Source organism: Saimiri boliviensis, chromosome 19, assembly GCF_048565385.1.
Source record: "Saimiri boliviensis isolate mSaiBol1 chromosome 19, mSaiBol1.pri, whole genome shotgun sequence".
NCBI lineage: Eukaryota > Metazoa > Chordata > Mammalia > Primates > Cebidae > Saimiri > Saimiri boliviensis.
This window is the reverse complement of record NC_133467.1, coordinates 30546299-30564933: the sequence shown is the minus strand read 5'-3', so window position 1 is coordinate 30564933 and position 18635 is coordinate 30546299. Positions and strand designations below refer to the sequence as shown.

Sequence of the window (18635 nt, the reverse complement as noted above, 5' to 3'; positions counted from 1 at the left end):
GACTTTGAGTGGAGTCCTTGGCTAAAGCTCTCATTGCTACATGGTGACCTTTCTTCCTCTCCTACTTAAAGCTTGTGTTTCAGAATTTTGACTCGAATGCATCTGTGTTGAAAGCCAGACTTGGTCTGTCATCCCAGGACTCTGTGTTGGTTTCTTTCCTTGCCTGTATGTTGGTTTGGGGCTCACTTCATGCCTCTGGGAAATAAGTTATTTAATAGCTTGCTTAGAATCTCTCAATACTTTCCCTTGCCCTTAGAATGAATAACAAAATATGCAGCCTGCAGTGTAGACTGTGCACAGCCTTCAGTGTAGACAGCTCAGGCCCCCTCTTGGTTCCTGGAATCTGCCGTGCTTCCTTCTACCACCAGGCCTTTGCACACGCTGCTGTCTGCTGGGAATGCCTTTCCTTTCCTCGCTACTTAGTTCTCCTCTACTCATCTTTCAGGTGCCAGCCTGACTGTCTTCCTTGGGGGAGCTTCTCTGACCTTGGTACACCAGATCAACCTTCATGTGCTGACTTTGTCTCATTGGTAATATTTCTCTACCTTCAGGACACATATCAAGGCTCAGAAGTTGCAGTTTTGCATTTCTTTGTGTGATCATTTGACGCATGTCTCCTTGGAGCCTGACTTTTTGGGGCTAACGTCCTGTCTCCAGCACTTTTAGCTGTGGGACCTTGAACAAATCATTTCATCTCTGGTCCCAAGTTTCTTTCAGCTGCAAAACAGGGATGATATAATACTTTCACCTACCTTGTGAGTTGGGGATGAAGATTAGATAGGGTAATTTGTGTAAAGCACTTAGAACAGAGCTAGCTATTTTTTTTTTTTTTTTTTTTTAGACGGAGTTTCACTCTTGTTACCCAGGCTGGAATGCAATGGCGCGATCTCGGCTCACTGCAACCTCCGCCTCCTGGGTTCAGGCAATTCTCCTGCCTCAGCCTCCTGAGTAGCTGGGATTACAGGCACGTGCCACCATGCCCAGCTAATGTTTTGTATTTTTAGTAGAGACGGGGTTTCACCATGTTGACCAGGATGGTCTCGATCTTTTGACCTCGTGATCCACCCGCCTCGGCCTCCCAAAGTGCTGGGATTACAGGCTTGAGCCACCGCGCCCGGCCCAGAGCTAGCTATTAATAGTAGAGAATCTTGGCAGGTATTACTGATGATTACTGCAGTGGACCACAAGCTCCATGCAGGCAGGGGTCATTGCTGTTTGTTTAGATTTGTGTGCACGGTGCTTGACACATGGATGGTGCTCAGGAAATATTTGTTGGATGAATGAATGAAGTGGAAATAATAGTAATACTAGGTTTATAGAATTCCATGAGGATATAAAATAATGCAAGCATGTAAGTTTTTGGTAGCATGTCTAGCTCAGAGTAGGTGGTCAATAAATATTCAATGCCTGAATGAGGAAAATGAGGACAATAGTAATACCAGCTTAGGAGGTTGTCATGGAGATCTAAGTTAACCCTGTAGTACCTTATAGGGTGCCTAGCACATAGTAGGTGCTCAGAAAATATTTGTTGAATGAATGAGTGAAGTGGGGATGATGGTAACACCAGCTTCTAGGGTTGCTGTGGGGATAGAAGATAAGGCAGGTTGATAGCTTGTTGTATTGTGGTTGCACCTGGTAGACACTCTGTTGAATGAAACGAGATGAGGTGCTATGAATTTCTTTCTCCTGGGGCTTGGGAGAGAATCCTTTTGGGGTGCAGAATGGTATGAAGTGGACACTGGTCCTCTTGAAGGAAGAATGGACAGCTGACTACTCCTTGCAAAGCTCTGGCCTAGATGAAAAGTTGAATCGTTTCTTTCCTTCTTCCGCCCTAACCTGTTCTTTCTTTCCACAGGAATCTTTGCCCAGAGTCCAGCGCCTCCTTCCTGTCCAGTATCACCTTCTGGTGGATCACAGGGTAAGGCTGGACCCCTGAGACCTCAGGGAGGTGGTGGGGAATGAATGAATGAATGAATGAATGAATGATCACGCTGAGCTCCCTGCTTGACTTCTCTCTCCTTTGCTCTTCTGCATAGTTGTCTTGAATCTGCCTGTGCTGGCCATGTTGTCTGAGAGACACCAACTCTGTTCCCCAAGTCCATCACCTTGAATGTGATAAACACATGAGCCATGAGCAGCTTAAATATCTGCAGAAGGCTTGGCCTGGGATAGCCATATACTGGACTGCTCTTGCTTTAGCTTCAGATTTGGGTATGTGTGTATTTAATTTCTTGCATAGACATCATGTTCAACGTGACAGATTTGGCTTTTAAAAATATTAGGTGACAGTTATTATTGACATTGTTCCCCTCCCATCCCCCACTCCTTAGAAAAATAATACTGTCTTACCATAGGAAACATGAGTTGAAAAAACACATGTGCAGATCAGTAGTAAGGAAACACAGAGGCAACCACTTTCACCATTTTAGTACACCTCCTTCTGGTCTTTTCTTTTTCAGTTGGAGTCTCACTCTGTCTCCCAGGCTGGAGTGCAGTGGTGTGATCTCAGCTCACTACATCCTCTGCCTCCTGGGTTCAAGCGATTCTCCTGCTTCAGTCTCCCAGGTAGCTTGGATTACAGGCATGCACCATCATGCCGGGCTAATTTTTGTATTTTTGGTAGAGACAGGGTTTTGCCATGTTGGCCAGGCTGGTCTTGAACTCCTGACCTCAGGTGATCCACCCACATCGGCCTCCCAAAGTGCTGGGATTACAGATGTGAGCCACCATGCCCAGCCACCTTGTAGTTTTCTTTTTATACATCTTTTTCTGCCCATTGTCAACATCTTATTGGGGATTATTTGAAGAATCTTTCTTTCAAATAATCATCTAATATACGTTATCGTTTTTGGCTTTTTGCATCTAATATGCATCGTCTTTTTGGCTTTTTGGAGACAGGCTTTCACTCTGTAGTTAAGGCTGGAGTGCAGTGGCACAATCGTAGCTCACTGCAGTCTTGATCTACTGGGTTCAGGTGATGCTACTGCCTCAGCCTCCCGAGTAGCTGTGACTATAGGCATGCTCCACCATGCCCAACAGATTTTTGTATTTTTTGCAGAGATGGGGTTTCACCATGTTGCCCAGGCTGGTCTCCAGCTCCTGAGCTCAAGTGATTCTTCTGCCTCAGCCTCCCAGAATGCTGATATTATAGGAGTGAGCCACCATGCCTGGTCTCATTCTTCTCTTTATGAACTTTTTGCAAACATCTTTTTAAAAGTTAGATGTTTTAAATCATTTCTTCAAATTACTATTAAAGAGCGTCACTGGAACAGTTGATGTAATTTGTATATGACTGCAGATGCATGCTAATAACATTCATTCTTGTTTTGGAAAATTGTGCTCCAGTTACATAAGAGCATGTCCTGGATTATAAGGGGATACCCCCAGTTTTGGTGGGGGTAAAGATATGTAGCGCCTACATCTTACCTTTTTTTGCGGGGGACAGCGTCTTGCTCTGTTGTCCAGGCTGGAGTGCAGTGGCGTGATCTGCAGCCTCTGCCTCCTGGGTTTAAGTGATTCTCCTGTCTCAGCCTCCTGAGTATCTGGGATTATAGGCATGCACCACCATGCCTGGCAAATTTTTGTATTTTTAGTAGAGATGGGTTTTCACCGTGTTGACCAGGCTGGTTTCAAACTCCTGACCTCAGGTGATCCACCCACCTCAACCTCCCAAGGTGCTGGGATTACAGGTGTGAGCCGCTGTGGTAGGCCTTTAACTGTCTGAATGGTTTAGAAAAAGATGATGAGATGATGTGTTTGCGTGCGTGTGCCTGCATCCGTGTATGTGTATGGATAGAGACAGAATGTTACTGTAAACTTGGCAATGTGTTAATAGTGGTGAGTTGAGCGAATTCTTAGTATGATTTGAGTAATTTTTCTGTAAGTTTGAAATTACTTTAAAACAAAAAATGAAAGTGTTTAACTTTTTATTATAAAAGTGTTCAGTTGGCTGAGTGCGGTGGCTCACACCTGTAATGTTAGCACTTTGGGAGGCCGAGGTGGGTGGATTACCTGAGGTCAGGAGTTTGAGACCAGCCCAGCCCATGTGGTGAAACCCTGTCTCCACTAAAAATACAAAAATTAGCCAGGCATTGTGGTAGGCGCCTGTAATCCCAGTACCTGGGAGATTGAGGCAGGAGAATCACTTGAACCCAGGAGGCGGCAGTTACAGTGAGCCGAGATTGTGCCACTGTACTCCAGCCTGGATACAGTCACATAGAAAGACTAATATAATAAAACTCAATAAGCTTATTTCCCAGATTTCATGATTGCTAATGCTTTGTTATGTCAGCCTTTTTTTCCACCCCTCAACCTGTGTTCCTGCTGTTTGAAGTGTTTCTGTCCAACATAGAACATGTCCAGCTGACCATGTACGTTTGTTTAGCCAAAGAAGCCCCATTGCAGGTGATTTTGGCTGTACTGGATTTTAGACTCTACCCCCTATATAAGGCATGCCCCACTGCGCCACCTCTGTCATTCTTTTGGGAATCAGGTTAGGGCCTCATACCTGACCTGCACATACCCTAACTCTTCAAATCTGAGACACCATCAGTTGCATGATACGTTATGTGTAACAGTAAGAAAGAAAAGCAACTACCAATTAAACAAGGATGTAAGACGCATCCCGAGTTGGGACCAGCTGGAACGTGAAATTGCAAGTGACGTGGGGGGAGTGGATTGTGGCCATGGGGGCAGTAGGGTGGCTGTTTTTGTTTCTGTTGCCTGTTCTGGGGTAAGCTTACTATGGTAAACTGTGACAGGGCCAGCCTGGTGCATTGGATTCTCCACAGACCCGTTGGCCTTACAGTTCCTCATTCTATTCCAGGAATGCTCGGGATACAGGCCTTCAGTCAGACCCAGATGGTGAATGGAAGTCTGGGACATCCATGGTGCCAGCCACTAGGACATCAGCAGAGGAGCTTGTGACCCTGGTAGGAGGCTGTTTGGGTGGTCCAGGTGATGGGAGAAATTGTCTCGTGGGAGACAGATAGAGCTTGGGCCTCCATGGCTAAGCATTGTACGGAAATGGCCCATGTCCATGACCCAGTTGAAGGTCGTTGGCAGGCAGAGGTGGGGTCCCTGTTTATTACATGGAGACAGAACTAGTAGGATGATGGATGGATGGTTGGATGGATAAATGATAGATTGGTAGATGATAGGTAGATGATAGATGGATAGATAGTGGATGGACACATGATAGGTGGATGGATAGATGATAGATAGATGGATGATTGATAGATGATGGATGAGTGGATGGATTGAAGGTGAGAGGGGATCTACTAGGGAAACTGGATCATGTGATTATGGAGAAGTCCTACGCTAGGCCATCTGCAAGCTGGAGACCCAAGAAGCTGGTAGCATGGCTCAGGCCAAGTCCAAAGATCTGAGACCCAGGGAAGCTGACAGTGGAATTCTCAGTCCACAACTAAAGGCCTGAGAACCTGGAATGACTGGGGTAAGTCCCAGAGGCCAGTTCTGGAGTTCTGATTTCCAGGGGCAAGAGAGGATGACATCCTGGCTGCAGAAGATAAATCACATGAATTTACCATTTTTCTGACTTTTTCTTGTGTCTGCACCCTCTGCTGATTGGGTGGTACCCAGTCACATGGGGTGAAGATGGATCCTCCTTATTGAGTCCACTGATTCAAATGACAGTCTCATCTGGAAACACCCTCACAGGCACACACCCAGCCATCTGGGTACTCCTTAACCCCGTCAAGTTGACCCCTAATATCACCTATCATCTATCACCTGGATTCCTTCAGCCTCACCTGCAGTGTTCTGCCTGCTATGAAGGCCACATTTGTAACATGGACTTCAGCATTCCTCATCACCAACACCTCTGCTGATTGCTTGGCTCGGCTTCCTTTCATGGAAGAAGGATGCCCACTTTTGTGTTAACTGGAGCTTGCCAAGCAAGCAGGTTGTTGGAGATACCATGGGAGAGGCAGAGCCTTGGGAGGGGGACAGAGTTTGAATTAAGAAGCTCCTCCACTGACCTGGCTCTTAATTCACTGAGCAGGTGAAACTGACCGCTGTTATTGTGGTTAGCGATGTTTAGTCCCTGAGGGTTCAGGAAGTAGAACAAAACACATATACTCTTTTTTTTTTTTTTTTTTTTTTTTTTTTTTTGAGATGCAGTGTTGCTCTGTCACCAGGTTGGAGTGCAATGGTATCATCTCAGCTCACTGCAACCTCCACTGCCTAGGTTCAAGCTATTCTTGTTCCTCAGCCTCCCAAGTAGCTGGGATTACAGGTGTGCACCACCATGCTGACTTAGTTATTATTTTATACCTGTATTTTTTTTGAGACAGAGTTTCACTCTTGTCACCCAGGCTGGAGTGCAGTGGTGCAATCTTGGCTCTCCACAACCTCTGCCTCCTGGATTCATGCTATTCTGCCTCAGCCTTCCTAGTAGCTGGGATTGTAGGCATGTACCACCACACCTGGCTATTTTTGTATTTTGAGTAAAGTCAGTGTTTCTCCATGTTGGTTAGGCTGGTCTCAAACTGCCAACCTCAGGGGATCCGCCTGCCTCAGCTTCCCAAAGTGCCGGGATTATAGGTGTGAGCCACTGTGCTTGGCCTTTTTATTTATTTTTAATAGAGACAGGTCTCACTATGTTGCCCAGGCTGGTCTCCAACTCATGGCTTTTAGAGATCCTCCTGCCTCAGCCTCCCAAGTAGCTGGGATTACAGGTGTGATCCACCATACACAGCTGAGTTCTGGTTTATAATAACCCAGGCTGCCCTGGGGAAGGTGAATATTAGGGATGAGAGTGAAGGCAGGGAGACCTGGGTGGGCACCTCAAGGCCTGTCCATGAAGTTTTTTCATGCCTCACTGGGAGCCTCTATTATTTTGACACAGGGTCTCACTCTTTTGTCCAGGCTGGAGTGCAGTGGTGCCATCTCAGCTCACTGCAGCCTCCATCGCCTAGGCTGGAGTTATCCTCCTGCTTCAGCCTCACGAGTAGCTGGGTCTATGGGCATGCGCCACCACACCTGGCTAATTTTTTTTTTTTTTTTTTGTAGAGATGGTATCTTGCCATGTTGCCCAGGTTGTTCTTGGGTTCCTGAGCTCAAGCAATCCACCTAACTTGGCCTCCCAAAGTGCTGAGATTACAGGCATGAGCCTCCATTTATTACCCTGAGCATTTTCTGAAAATTCAGTGAGATAAATATCATAATAAGCTGTGCCCTAGTCCTGAGTAAATGCTGGGCAGGTTTTAGTTGTGCAAGTTGTATTTATTCGTCTCTACACTTCCATCTTGCCAGGGAGGGTGTGGTGAGAACTGACTCATTGGGCTTGAAAGCGGGCCACCTGAAAGTGGGCTGGCTCTGTGAGTACCCTGGTGTTTAGAGATACTCAGCTTGGGGCCAGGGCGTCATTTCCTGGGGACATTGACAGATGGATTACTTGCTTAATTACCAGAGGCATAAGCCAGATCTGGCACCTGTAACCCCTGTGGAACTGGAGACAGTGACAAGAACAACCCTGTCCTAGGCTGGAATTTCCTGGTGTGGCCCTTTGCACACAGATCCCTTTAGGTAATGGAGAAGGAAATGCAGCCCGTGCAGTTCTGGGCTGCTGGGTTTCCTAGGCTCAGGGACCCAGGTGAGGGAGGCCTGGGCTTGGGGGTCTGCATGGCTTCTTGGACCCCTTTACAACATTTCTTCACCCTTGAGTGACTTTCTCTCAAAAGTCAGGTGTGCTGGGGCACAGTGGCTCATGCCTATAATCAAAGCATTTTGGAAGGTGGAGGTGGGAGGAGGTCATGAGTTTGAGACCAGCCTGACCAACATGGTGAAACCCCGTGTCTACTAAAAATACAAAAATTAACTGAGTGTGGTGGTACTTGCCTGTAATCCCAGCTACCTGGTAGACTGAGGCATAAGAACTGCTTGAACCTGGGAAGGAGAGATTGCAGTGAGCTGAGATTGCACCACTGCACTCCAGCCTGGGGGACAGAGTAAGAGTCCATCTCAAAAAAAAAAAAGGAAAAAAAAGGCAGATGTGAGCGATCTCCCTGCTTCTACCTTTGGGTTTGAAAGCCCAATGCTTCATTGGTTTGTGTGTAATGGTTTTATGTCCTCTTTTTTTGTGTATGGCCTCTTAGATCTTAGGGCCATTTTGGATTGTGGTTTCTGCTGGCATGACTATAAAATGCTTCTGTGACTCTGGAAGAGTTTGGCAGTTTTTTTGTTTTTGTTTTTTTTTTAAGTTAGACATAGTGACCATACAGCCAGCCACTCCCTTCCCAAACGTCCACCCAAGAGAGCTGAGAATATATGTTTATAAAAGACTGATACAGGAACATTCTTAGCTACTTTGTTTGTGGTAACCCAAACTGGAGGTAAGCCAGATATCTATTAGCAAGTGAACAGACTGATTTACCCATTATGTGCATCTGCACAACTGAATACTAAGTTATGTATGAGAACAAACTATTGGCTGGGCACAGTGGCTCATGCCTATAATCTCAGCACTTTGGGAGGCTGAGGTGGGTGGATCACCTGAGGTCAGATTAAGACTGGCCTGGCTAACATAGTGAAACCCCATCTCTACTAAAAATACAAAAATTAGCCAGGTATGGTGGTATGTACTTGTAATCCCAGCTACTCAGGAGGCTGAGGCACAAGAATCACTTGAAACTGGGAGGCGGAGGTTGTAGTGAGCCAAGATGGCACCACTGCACTCCAGCCTGGGTGATAGAGTGAGACTCCATCTCAAAAAAAAGAAAAAGGATGGTCGTGGTGGCTCATGCCTGTAATACTAGGACTTTGGGAGGCCAAGGCAGGTGGATCACCTGAGCTCAGGAGTTCAAGACTAGCCTAGGCAACATGGTGAAACCCCATCTCTACTAAAAATACAAAAATTAGCTTGTCATGGCAGCTTGCACCTGTAGTTCCAGCTACTTGGGAGACTGAGGCAGGAGAATCAGTTGAACCAGGGAGGCAGAGGCTGCAGTGAACGGAGATCATGCCACTGCCCTCCAGCCTGGGTGACAGAGTGAGAATTGGTCTCTAAAAAAAAAAAAAAGGCTGGGTATGGTGACTCATGCCTGTAATCCCAACACTTTGACACTTTGGGAAGTCAAGGTGGGTGGATCACCTGAGGTTGGGAGTTCAAAACCAGCCTGACCAATATGGAGAAACCCTATCTCTACTAAAAATACAACAAGAAATTTGAAGAGAAATAAAAGAGACCAAGTTTGTCAACACATCCTGGTAAAGTCAAGGGAATCGGGTGTAAGAAGAATATGACGTACAAGGCAGAATGCAGGGGCACTGGAACTAGAAGTGATCTTAGGAAACACGGAGTCACAGAAAAGCAACGAGATGCCATTTCTTGCTCAACTCCAGTCCACTGGCAGCAGTCATTTGGAGGGCTGCTTGAACGTAACTCAGTGGGAAAGAACGCCATGAGTGACTGTGGGTGTCTGCTGTGTGCAGAAGGAAGGGAAGGGCCTAGTATTTGACATGTTTGAGATCTAACCCCTTCATTTTTCGTGTGACAAAATCTAGAGCCAGGGAGGTAAGCTAACCGGCTTCGGGGTCACACTGTGAGCTGGCAGAAGAATGTGGCAGGTGACCCGACTCTCAGAAGAACATTCCTCTAAGCTAGGGGCTGGCCAAAAATGGACTGAGGTCCACATACGTCTCGGGAGCTCAGCACGGATTTCATTTTTTAATTTTTTTGAGACAGAGTCTTGCTCTGTTGCCCAGGCTGGATTGCAATGGTATGACCTTGGCTCAACGCGACCTCCACCTCCCAGGTTAAAACAATTCCGGTGCCTCAGCCTCCCAAGAAGCTGGGATGACCATCATGTTCCACCGCGCCCTGCTAATTTTTTTGTGGGGCACAGCGTCTCACTCTTTTGCCTAGTCAGGAGTGCAGTGGCATGATCTTGGCTCACTGCAACTTCCACCTTTTGGGTTCAAGTGATCCTCCTGCCTCAGTCTCCTGAGTAGCTGAGACCACCAGTACGCACCACCACGCCCAGCTAATTTTTTTGTTTTTAGTACAGACCGGGTTTCACCATGTTGGCCAGGCTGGTCTCAAACTCCTAGCCTGAAGCAACCCGCCTGCCTCGGCCTCTCAAAGTGCTGAGATTACAGGCATGAGCCACCTAGCCGGATTTCATATTTTTAATGGTGAAAAAAATCAAAACAATATTACATGACAGATGCAAATTCTGTAAAATTTAAATTTTAGTATTTCTAAATACATTTCTACAGGAACACAGTCACACCCATCGATTTCCGTATTATCTAAGGCTGCTTTTCCACTACGCAGGAAGAGACAGGTATTTGTGACAAAGACCATATGGCCCGGAATGCTGAAAGTTTCCAGAAAAAGTTTCTTTACTCCTACTTTCTTCCAGTGTTTCTTGAACTTTATTGTCTATACATACCACCTAGAGAACTAGTTACAATTCAAATTCTGTTTCAGTGGATCTGGGCTGAGGCCTAAAATTCTGCACTGTTATTAAGCACCAGGTGATGCCATGGCTGCTGGTCCACGGACCACACTTTGAGTAATGAGGATCAACTGCAGTGTGTCTCTACATGTCGACCTGGACCAGCAGCAGCAGTACCTGGGGATATGTTAGGAATGCAGATACTCAGGCCCCACCCAGACCTACTAAACTGAAAATCGGGGGCCCAGAAAGCTGATTTATAGTAACAAGCTATTGGCCAACACAGTGGCTCATGCCTGTAATCCCAGCACTTTGGGAGACCGAGGCAAGTGGATCACCTGAGGTCAGGAGTTTGAAACCAGCCTGGCCAATATGGTGAAACACCATCTCTACTAAAAATATTTTTTAAATTAGCCAGATGTGGTGTTGCATGCTTGTAATCCCAGCTACTCAAACGCTAAGGTAGAAGAATCACTTGAACCCAGGAGGCGGAGGATGCAGTGAGCCAAGATCACGCCACGGCACTCCAGCCTGGGAGACAGAGTGAGAGTCCATCTCTATCAATCAATCAGTCAACCAACCAAATATATTAAGCTATCCAGGTGATTCTGATGCAGACTTGAATTTGAACACCATCTCTCCTGCAGGTCCAGACTCTGAGAGATTTAAGGTAAGACTAAGAAAATTCAGTGTCAGCATGAGCACGCTTTCACAAATGCTGAAAAGGCTAGAACTTCCTTAAACATTCCACCTGTAACTCAGCTAATATGAAGCAGGTGGTAGTTTAACAGATAAGTTTCATATTATTATAAACATGTTTAACGCTGCTTCACAGAAAAATTTGTCAACCTGACCGAGAAGGAATAGTTGTAATGAGCACAACATTGCAAAAAGAATGACACAGTTAACAATAAAAAAGACATAAAAGACATGGGGCATCATCTGAAGTCATCCTTCACCATTAACTGTTTTTAACTGTGCTTAAAAGGGAATTTCCATAGTCCATCTCTATATGGTCTCCTGATATGGGGCCAGCTTTGCAAAATGGTAAGTTGCACTGTTTTTTTTTTTTTTTTTTTTTTTTTTATGGAGTTTCACTCTTGTTGCCCAGGCTGGAGTGCAATGGTGTGATCTCAGCTCACTGCAACCTCTGCCTCCTGGGTTCTAGTGATTCTCCTGCCTTAGCCTCCTGAGTAGCTACAATTACAGACATGAGCCACCACACCTAGCTAATTTTGTGTTTTTAGAAGAGACGGGGTTTCATCATTTTGGTCAGGCTCATCTCATCTCGAACTCCTGACCTCAGGTGATCCACCCCCACCTCTGCCTCCCACAGTGCTAGGATTACAGGTGTGAGCAACTGTGCCCAGCCTGCGCTGTTGTCTTTAAACTTTTCAAAGCCAGCTAGGTAGGGATAGACCTGTACCCCAGTACAGGCACCAGGACACTCATTGTAGCATGGATCATGATAGTAAAAAACAGGGAAAAACCTGTTTTTGCAATGAATGGGAGAAAGGTAATGCCAGCAGGGCACATCCACATGCCAGACAAGCATGCATCATGAACACAAATGAAGCAAGCCCAGTATGGCAACAGTGCACCTGCAGTGCCAGCTACTTGGGAAGCTAAAGCAGGAGGATTGCTTGAGCCCAGGAGCTCGAGTCTGTCGTAAGCTATGATCATACTACTATACTCCAGCCTGGGAGATAGAGTGTGACCCCATTTCAAAACCAAAACTTTAAAAAAAAAAGGCAGATCACAATGAACCCAGATAATATATTATTAACTACACAAAGAGAACTCTATGTACAGTGTGATCCATTTAAATCTGTCAAAATATTTTTTAAAAACCTATATGCTTGTACATTTTCTTCTAAAAGTATGCACCAAACTGTCACTTTGGAGGAGAGGAACTGATGGAAGTGAAGACAGTATACTTTTTATTTTACATCTTTTTGTATGATTTGATTGTTTTTTTCCTACATTGGATGACAAGTATTTGTTCAGCACCTGCTGTGCATTGTTTTATGAACTGAGGATACAGCAGCCCACCTGGAGCTGACATTCTAGTGGCGAAACAAAGTAAGTATACTTAAAAAAATTCTTACTTTTAATTTTTTTTTGTTTTTGAGACAGGGTCTTGCTCTGTTGCCCAGGCTAGGGTGCAGTGGCTCAGTTTTGGCCCACTGCAACCTCTGCCTCCCAGGTTCAAAGGATTCTCATGTCTTGGCCTCCTGAGTAGCTGGGATTCACCATGCCCTGCTAATTTTTTTTTTTTTTTTTAATTTAAAACTTTAATCCACACATTTAAGAAATTTAATAAACTCCAAATTGGAAAAATTCAGAGATGAGCAGTAAAAACATCATAATCAAATGATTAAAAGATAGAAAACTTTGAAAGCAGCAAGACACAGGCATCTCACCTTTGAGAAGGGATCTTCAGCAAATCAATGGCTGACTGCTCATCAGAAATTATGAAAGGCAGAGGACAGTGCTGTAATATGTTCAAAGTTCTCCAAAAAAAAAAAATGTTCAAAGTTCTGAAATAAAAAGACTTTTGGCAGGGTGTGATGGCTCATGCCTGTAATCCCAGTACTTTGGGAGGGCTAGGTGGTTGGTTTACTAGAGGTCAGGAGTTCGAGACCAGTGAGACCAACTTGGAGAAACCCCATCTCTACTAAAAATACAAAATTAGCAGGGTGTGGTGGCACATGCCTATAATCCCAATTACTTGGGAGGCTGAGGCAGGAGAAACACTGGAACCAAGTAGGTGGAGGTTGCTGTGAGCTGAGATCATGCCATTGCACTCTAGCCTGGGCAACAAGAGCAAAACTCCATTTCAAAAAAACAAAACAACACAAAAAGACTTTCAACAAAGAATCTTATATAGAGCTATACTATCTAACAGAGTATGTTATATCAGTAATTCATAAAGAACAGAAGTATATTTCTCATGGTTTTATAGTCTGGGGAGATCAAAGCACCAGCAAGTTTGTAGTCTCACAGGAATCCAGTCTCTGTTTTCAAGATGGCACTTTGAATGCTTTATCCTTCTATAAGTGAGAACATGCGGTGTTTGATTTTCTGTTCTTGTGTCAGTTTGCTGAGAATGATGATTTCCAGGTTGATCCATGTCCCTACAAAGGACATGAACTCATCGTTTCTTATAGCTGCATAGTATTCCATGGTGTATATGTGCCACATTTTCCCTGTCCAGTCTGTCATCGATGGGCATTTGGATTGGTTCCAGGTTTTTGCTATTCTAAACAGTGCTGCAGTGAACATTCCTGTGCATGTTCTATTTATAATCCTTTGAATATATACTCAGTAATGGGATTTCTGGGAATCGCTACGCTGTCTTCCACAATGGTTGAACTCACTTACACTCCCACCAACAGTGTAAAAGTGTTCCTATTTCTCCACATCCTCTCCAGCATCTGTTGTCTCCCGATTTTTTACTGACTGCCATTCTAACTGGTGTGAGATGGTATCTCAGTGTTGTTTTGATTTGCATTTCTCTAATGACCAGTGATGATGAGCATTTTTTCATATGTTTGTTGGCCTCATGTATGTCTTCTTTCGTAAAGTGTTCATATGATTTACCTACTTTTGAATGGGCTTGTTTTTTTCTTGTAAATCTGTTTTAGTTCTTTGTAGATTCTGGATATCAGCCCTTTGTCAGATCGGTAGATTGCAAAAAATTTTTCCCATTCTGTTGGTTGCCGATTCACTCTAATTACTGTTTCTTTTGCTGTGCAGAAGCTGTGGAGTTTGATTAGGTCCCATTTGTCTATTTTGGCTTTTGTTGCCAATGCTTTTGTTGTTTGGGTCATGAAGTCCTTGCCTTTGCCTATGTCCTGAATAGTTTTGCCTAGATTTTCCTCTAGGGTTTTTGTGGTGTTAGGTCTTATGTTTAAGTCTTTAATCCATCTGGAGTTAATTTTAGTATAAGGTGTGAGGAAGGGGTCCAGTTTCTGCTTTCTGCACATGGCTAGCCAGTTTTCTCAACACCATTTATTAAACAGGAATCCTTTCCCCATTGCTTTTGTCAGGTTTGTCAAAGATCAGATGGTTGTAGATGTGTGGTGTTGCCTCCGAGGCCTCTGTTCTTTCCATTGGTCTGTATCTCTGTTTTGGTACCAGTATCATGCTGTTTTGATTAGTCTTGTAGTATAGTTTGAAGTCTGGTAGTGTGATGCCTCCAGCTTTGTTTTTTTTGCTTAGAATTGACTTGGCTATGTGGGCTCTCTTCTGGTTCCATATGAAGTTTAAGGTGTTTTTTTCCAGTTCTGTGAAGAAGGTCATCGGTAGCTTGATGGAGATAGCATTGAATCTGTAAATTACTTTGGGCAGTATGGCCATTTTCATGATTTGATTCTTCCTAACCATGAGCATGGAATGTTTCTCCATCTGTTTGTGTCCTCTCTTATTTCATTGAGCAGTGGTTTGTAGTTCTTCTTGAAGAGGTCCTTTATGTTCCTTGTTAGTTGTATTCCTAGGTATTTTATTCTCTTTGTAGCAATTGTGAATGGCAGTTCATTCTTGATATGGCTCTCTTTAAGTCTGTTATTGGTGTATAGGAATGCTTGTGATTTCTGCACGTTGATTTTGTATCCTGAGACTTTGCTAAAGTTGCTTATCAGTTTGAGGAGATTTTGGGCTGAGACTATGGGGTCTTGTAAATATACAATTATGTCATCTGCAAATAGAGACAATTTGACTTCCTCCTTTCCTAATTGAATACCCTTTATTTCTTTTTTTTGCCTGATTGATCTGGCTAGAACTTCCAGTACTATATTGAATAGGAGTGGTGAGAGAGGGGATCCTTGTCTAGTGCCAGATTTCAAAGGAAATGATTCCAGTTTTTGCCCATTCAGTATGATATTGGCTGTTGGTTTGTCATAAAAAGCTTTATTATTTTGAGATATGTTCCATCAATACCTAGTTTATTGAGGGGTTTTTAGCATAAAGCGCTGTTGAATTTTGTCAAAGGCCTTCTCTGCATCAGTTGAGATAATCATGTGGTTTTTGTCTTTGGTTCTGTTTATGTGGTGAATTACGTTTATAGACTTGCGTATGTTGAACCAGCCTTGCACATTGATTTTGTATCCTGAGACTTTGCTGAAGTTGCTTATCAGTTTCAGGAGATTTTGGGCTGAGAACCTAACTCATTTTATGAGACCGATATCTTGATACCAAAACCTGGCAGAGACACAACTAAAAAAGAAAATTTTGGCCGATATCCATGATGAACATTGATGGGAAAATCCTCAATAAAATACTGGCAAACAGAATCCAACAGCACATCAAGAAGCTTATCCATCATGATCAAGTCAGCTTCACCCCTGAAATGCAAGGCGGTTTCAACATACACAAATCTATAAACATAATCCATCACATAAACAGAACTGAGACAAAAACCACATGATTTTCTCAATAGATGCAGAGAATGCCTTCGACAAAATTCAACAGTCCTTTATGCTAAAAACTGAGTAAGCTAGGTATCGATGGAACGGATCTCAAAATAAAAGCTATTTATGACAAACTTGCAGACAATAACATACTGTATGGGCAAAAACTGAAAGTGTTCCCTTTGAAAACCAGCACAAGGATGCCCTCTCTCACCACTCCTACTCAAAATAGTGTTGGAAGTTCTGGTCAGGGCAATCAGTCAAGAAAAAGAAAGGGTATTCAACTAGGAAAATAGGAAGTCAAATTGTCTCTATTTGCAGATGACATGATTGTATATTCAGAAGACCCCATCGTCTCAGCCCAAAATCTCCTTAAGTTGATAAGCAACTTAAGCAGTTGCACAATCAATGTGCAAAAGTCATAAGCATTCCTATATACCAATAAAAGACAGCCAAATCATGAGTGAACTCCTATTCACAATTGCTATAAAGAGAGTAAAATATCTAGGAATACATCTAACAAGGGATCAAAGGACCTCTGGAAGGAGAACTACAAACCATTGCTCAGGGAAATAAGAGGACACCAACAGATGGAAAAACATTCCATGCTTATGGTTAGGAAGAATCAATATTGTCAAAATGGCTATACTGCCCAAAATAATTTATACATTTAATGCTACCCCATCAAACTACACTGAGTTTCTTTACAAAATTGGAAAAAAAACTACCTTAAACTTCATATGGAACCAAAAGAGAGCCCGCATAGCCAAGAGAATCCTAAGCAGAACAAACAAACAACAACAAAAACAAAGCTAGAGGCATCATGCTACCTGACTTCAAACTATACTACAAGGCTATAGTAATCAAAACAGCATAGTACTTATACCAAAACAGAGATACAGACCAGTGGAATAGAAGAGAGGCCTCAGAAATAACGCCACACATCTACAACAATCTGATCTTTGACAAACCTGACAAAAGCAATGGGGAAAGGATTCTCTATTTAATAAATGGTGTTGGAAAAACTGGCTAGCCATCTGCAGAAAGCTGAAACTGCATCCCTTCCTTACACCTTATGTACACATTAACTCCAGATGGATTAAAGATTTAAACATAACACCTAACACTATAAAAACCCTAGAAGAAAGCCTAGCAATACCATTCAAGACATAGGCATAGGCAAGGACTTCATGACTAAAACACCAAAAGCAATGGCAACAAAAGCCAAAATAGACAAGTGGGATCTAATTAAACTTAAGAGCTTCTGCACAGCAAAAGAAACAATCATTAGAGTGAACCAGCAACCAACAGAATGGGAAAAACTTTTTGCAATCTACCCATCTGACAAAGGGCTAATATCCAGAATCTAGAAAGAAATTAAACAAATTTACATGAAAAAGCAACTCCATCAAAAAGTGGGCAAAGGAAATGAATAGATGCTTCTCAAAAGAAGACATTTATGCAGCCAACAAACATGAAAAAAAGCTCATTATCACTGGTCATTAGAGAAATGCACATCAAAATCACATTAAGATACCATCTCATGCCAGTTAGAATGACGATCATTAAAAAATCTGGAGACAACAGATGCTGGAGAGGATGTGGAGAAATAGGAAAGCATTTACACTGTTGGCAGGAGTGTAAATTAGTTCAGCCACTGTGGAAGACAGTGTGGCAATTCCTCAAAGATAGAGAACTAGAAATGCCATTTGACCCAGCAATCCCATTACTGGGTATCTACCCAAAGGTTTATAAATCATTCTATTATAAAGACACATGCACATATATGTTTATTACAGCAGTATTTACAATAGCAAAGACTTGGAACCAACCCAAATGCCCATCAGTGATGGACTGGATAAAGAAAATGTGGCATATATGCACCATGGAATACTATGCAGCCATAAAAAAGGATGAGTTCATGTCCTTTGCAGAGACATGGATGAAAATGGAAACCATCATTCTCAGAAAACAAGAACAGAAAACCAAACACTGCATGTTCTCACTCATAAGTGGGTGTTGAACAATAGAGACACAGGGAGGGAAACATCACACACTAGGGCCTGTTGGGAGGAGAGGGGGATAAGGCAGGGATAGCAGGGGGTGGAGGGATTGGGGAGGGTTAACATTAGGAGAAATGCCTAATGTAGATGATGGGGAATGGATGCAGCAAACCACCGTAGGACGCATATACCCATGTAACAAACCTTCACCTTCTGCATATGTACCCCAGAACTTGGTATAATTTTAAAAAATAAATAGATGCAGTCTTGTTATGCTGCCCAGGTGGTTCTCAAACTCCTGGGTTCAGGCAACCTCAAACTCCCAAGTAGCTGGGACTGTAGGTGTGTATCACCACACCCAGCAATTTTTCATACAAGTTTTAATATTTTAGTCTCATTACAGAACCAATATATAAGTAGAGGAACAATCTCTCTTATGCAGTATATAATACCCAAATAATAAATGTCCAAGAAAAACAGCTATATGCTATTTGTTATACACTTTTTCAACTAAAAGGTTCCAGGGAGATTCCATAACTACCACAAGTAATTTGATCCACTGAAGATTTATACTGTCAAAAACATAGATGTCACACTAGTATGATTTAAAAGTCAAAGTATTAATATTTATCTAATTAAACCTTAACAAAATTTCGTATTTTCTCCATAGGGGAAAGCATTTCCTAAGGTGATTTTTTTTTTTTTTTTTTTTTTTTTTTTTTTTTTGAGGCAGAGTTTCGCTCTTGTTACCCAGGCTGGGGTGCAATGGCGCGATCTCGGCTCACTGCAACCTCTGCCTC

At 43.3% G+C, this 18635-nt stretch overlaps 1 protein-coding gene across 1 annotated transcript in view; it reads left to right on the top strand.

Moving 5' to 3' along the window:
• Positions 1–12729, top strand: part of LOC104652877 (uncharacterized) — a 45236-nt gene extending 32507 nt beyond the window's left edge. The window contains exons 3-4 of the mRNA XM_074389750.1: positions 1856–1918; positions 4826–12729. Of these exons, the coding sequence (XP_074245851.1) occupies positions 1856–1918; positions 4826–4926 (164 nt within the window). The 3' untranslated portion in view covers positions 4927–12729. The remainder of the gene's footprint in view (positions 1–1855; positions 1919–4825) is intronic.
• The last annotated feature ends 5906 nt before the right edge of the window (positions 12730–18635 follow it).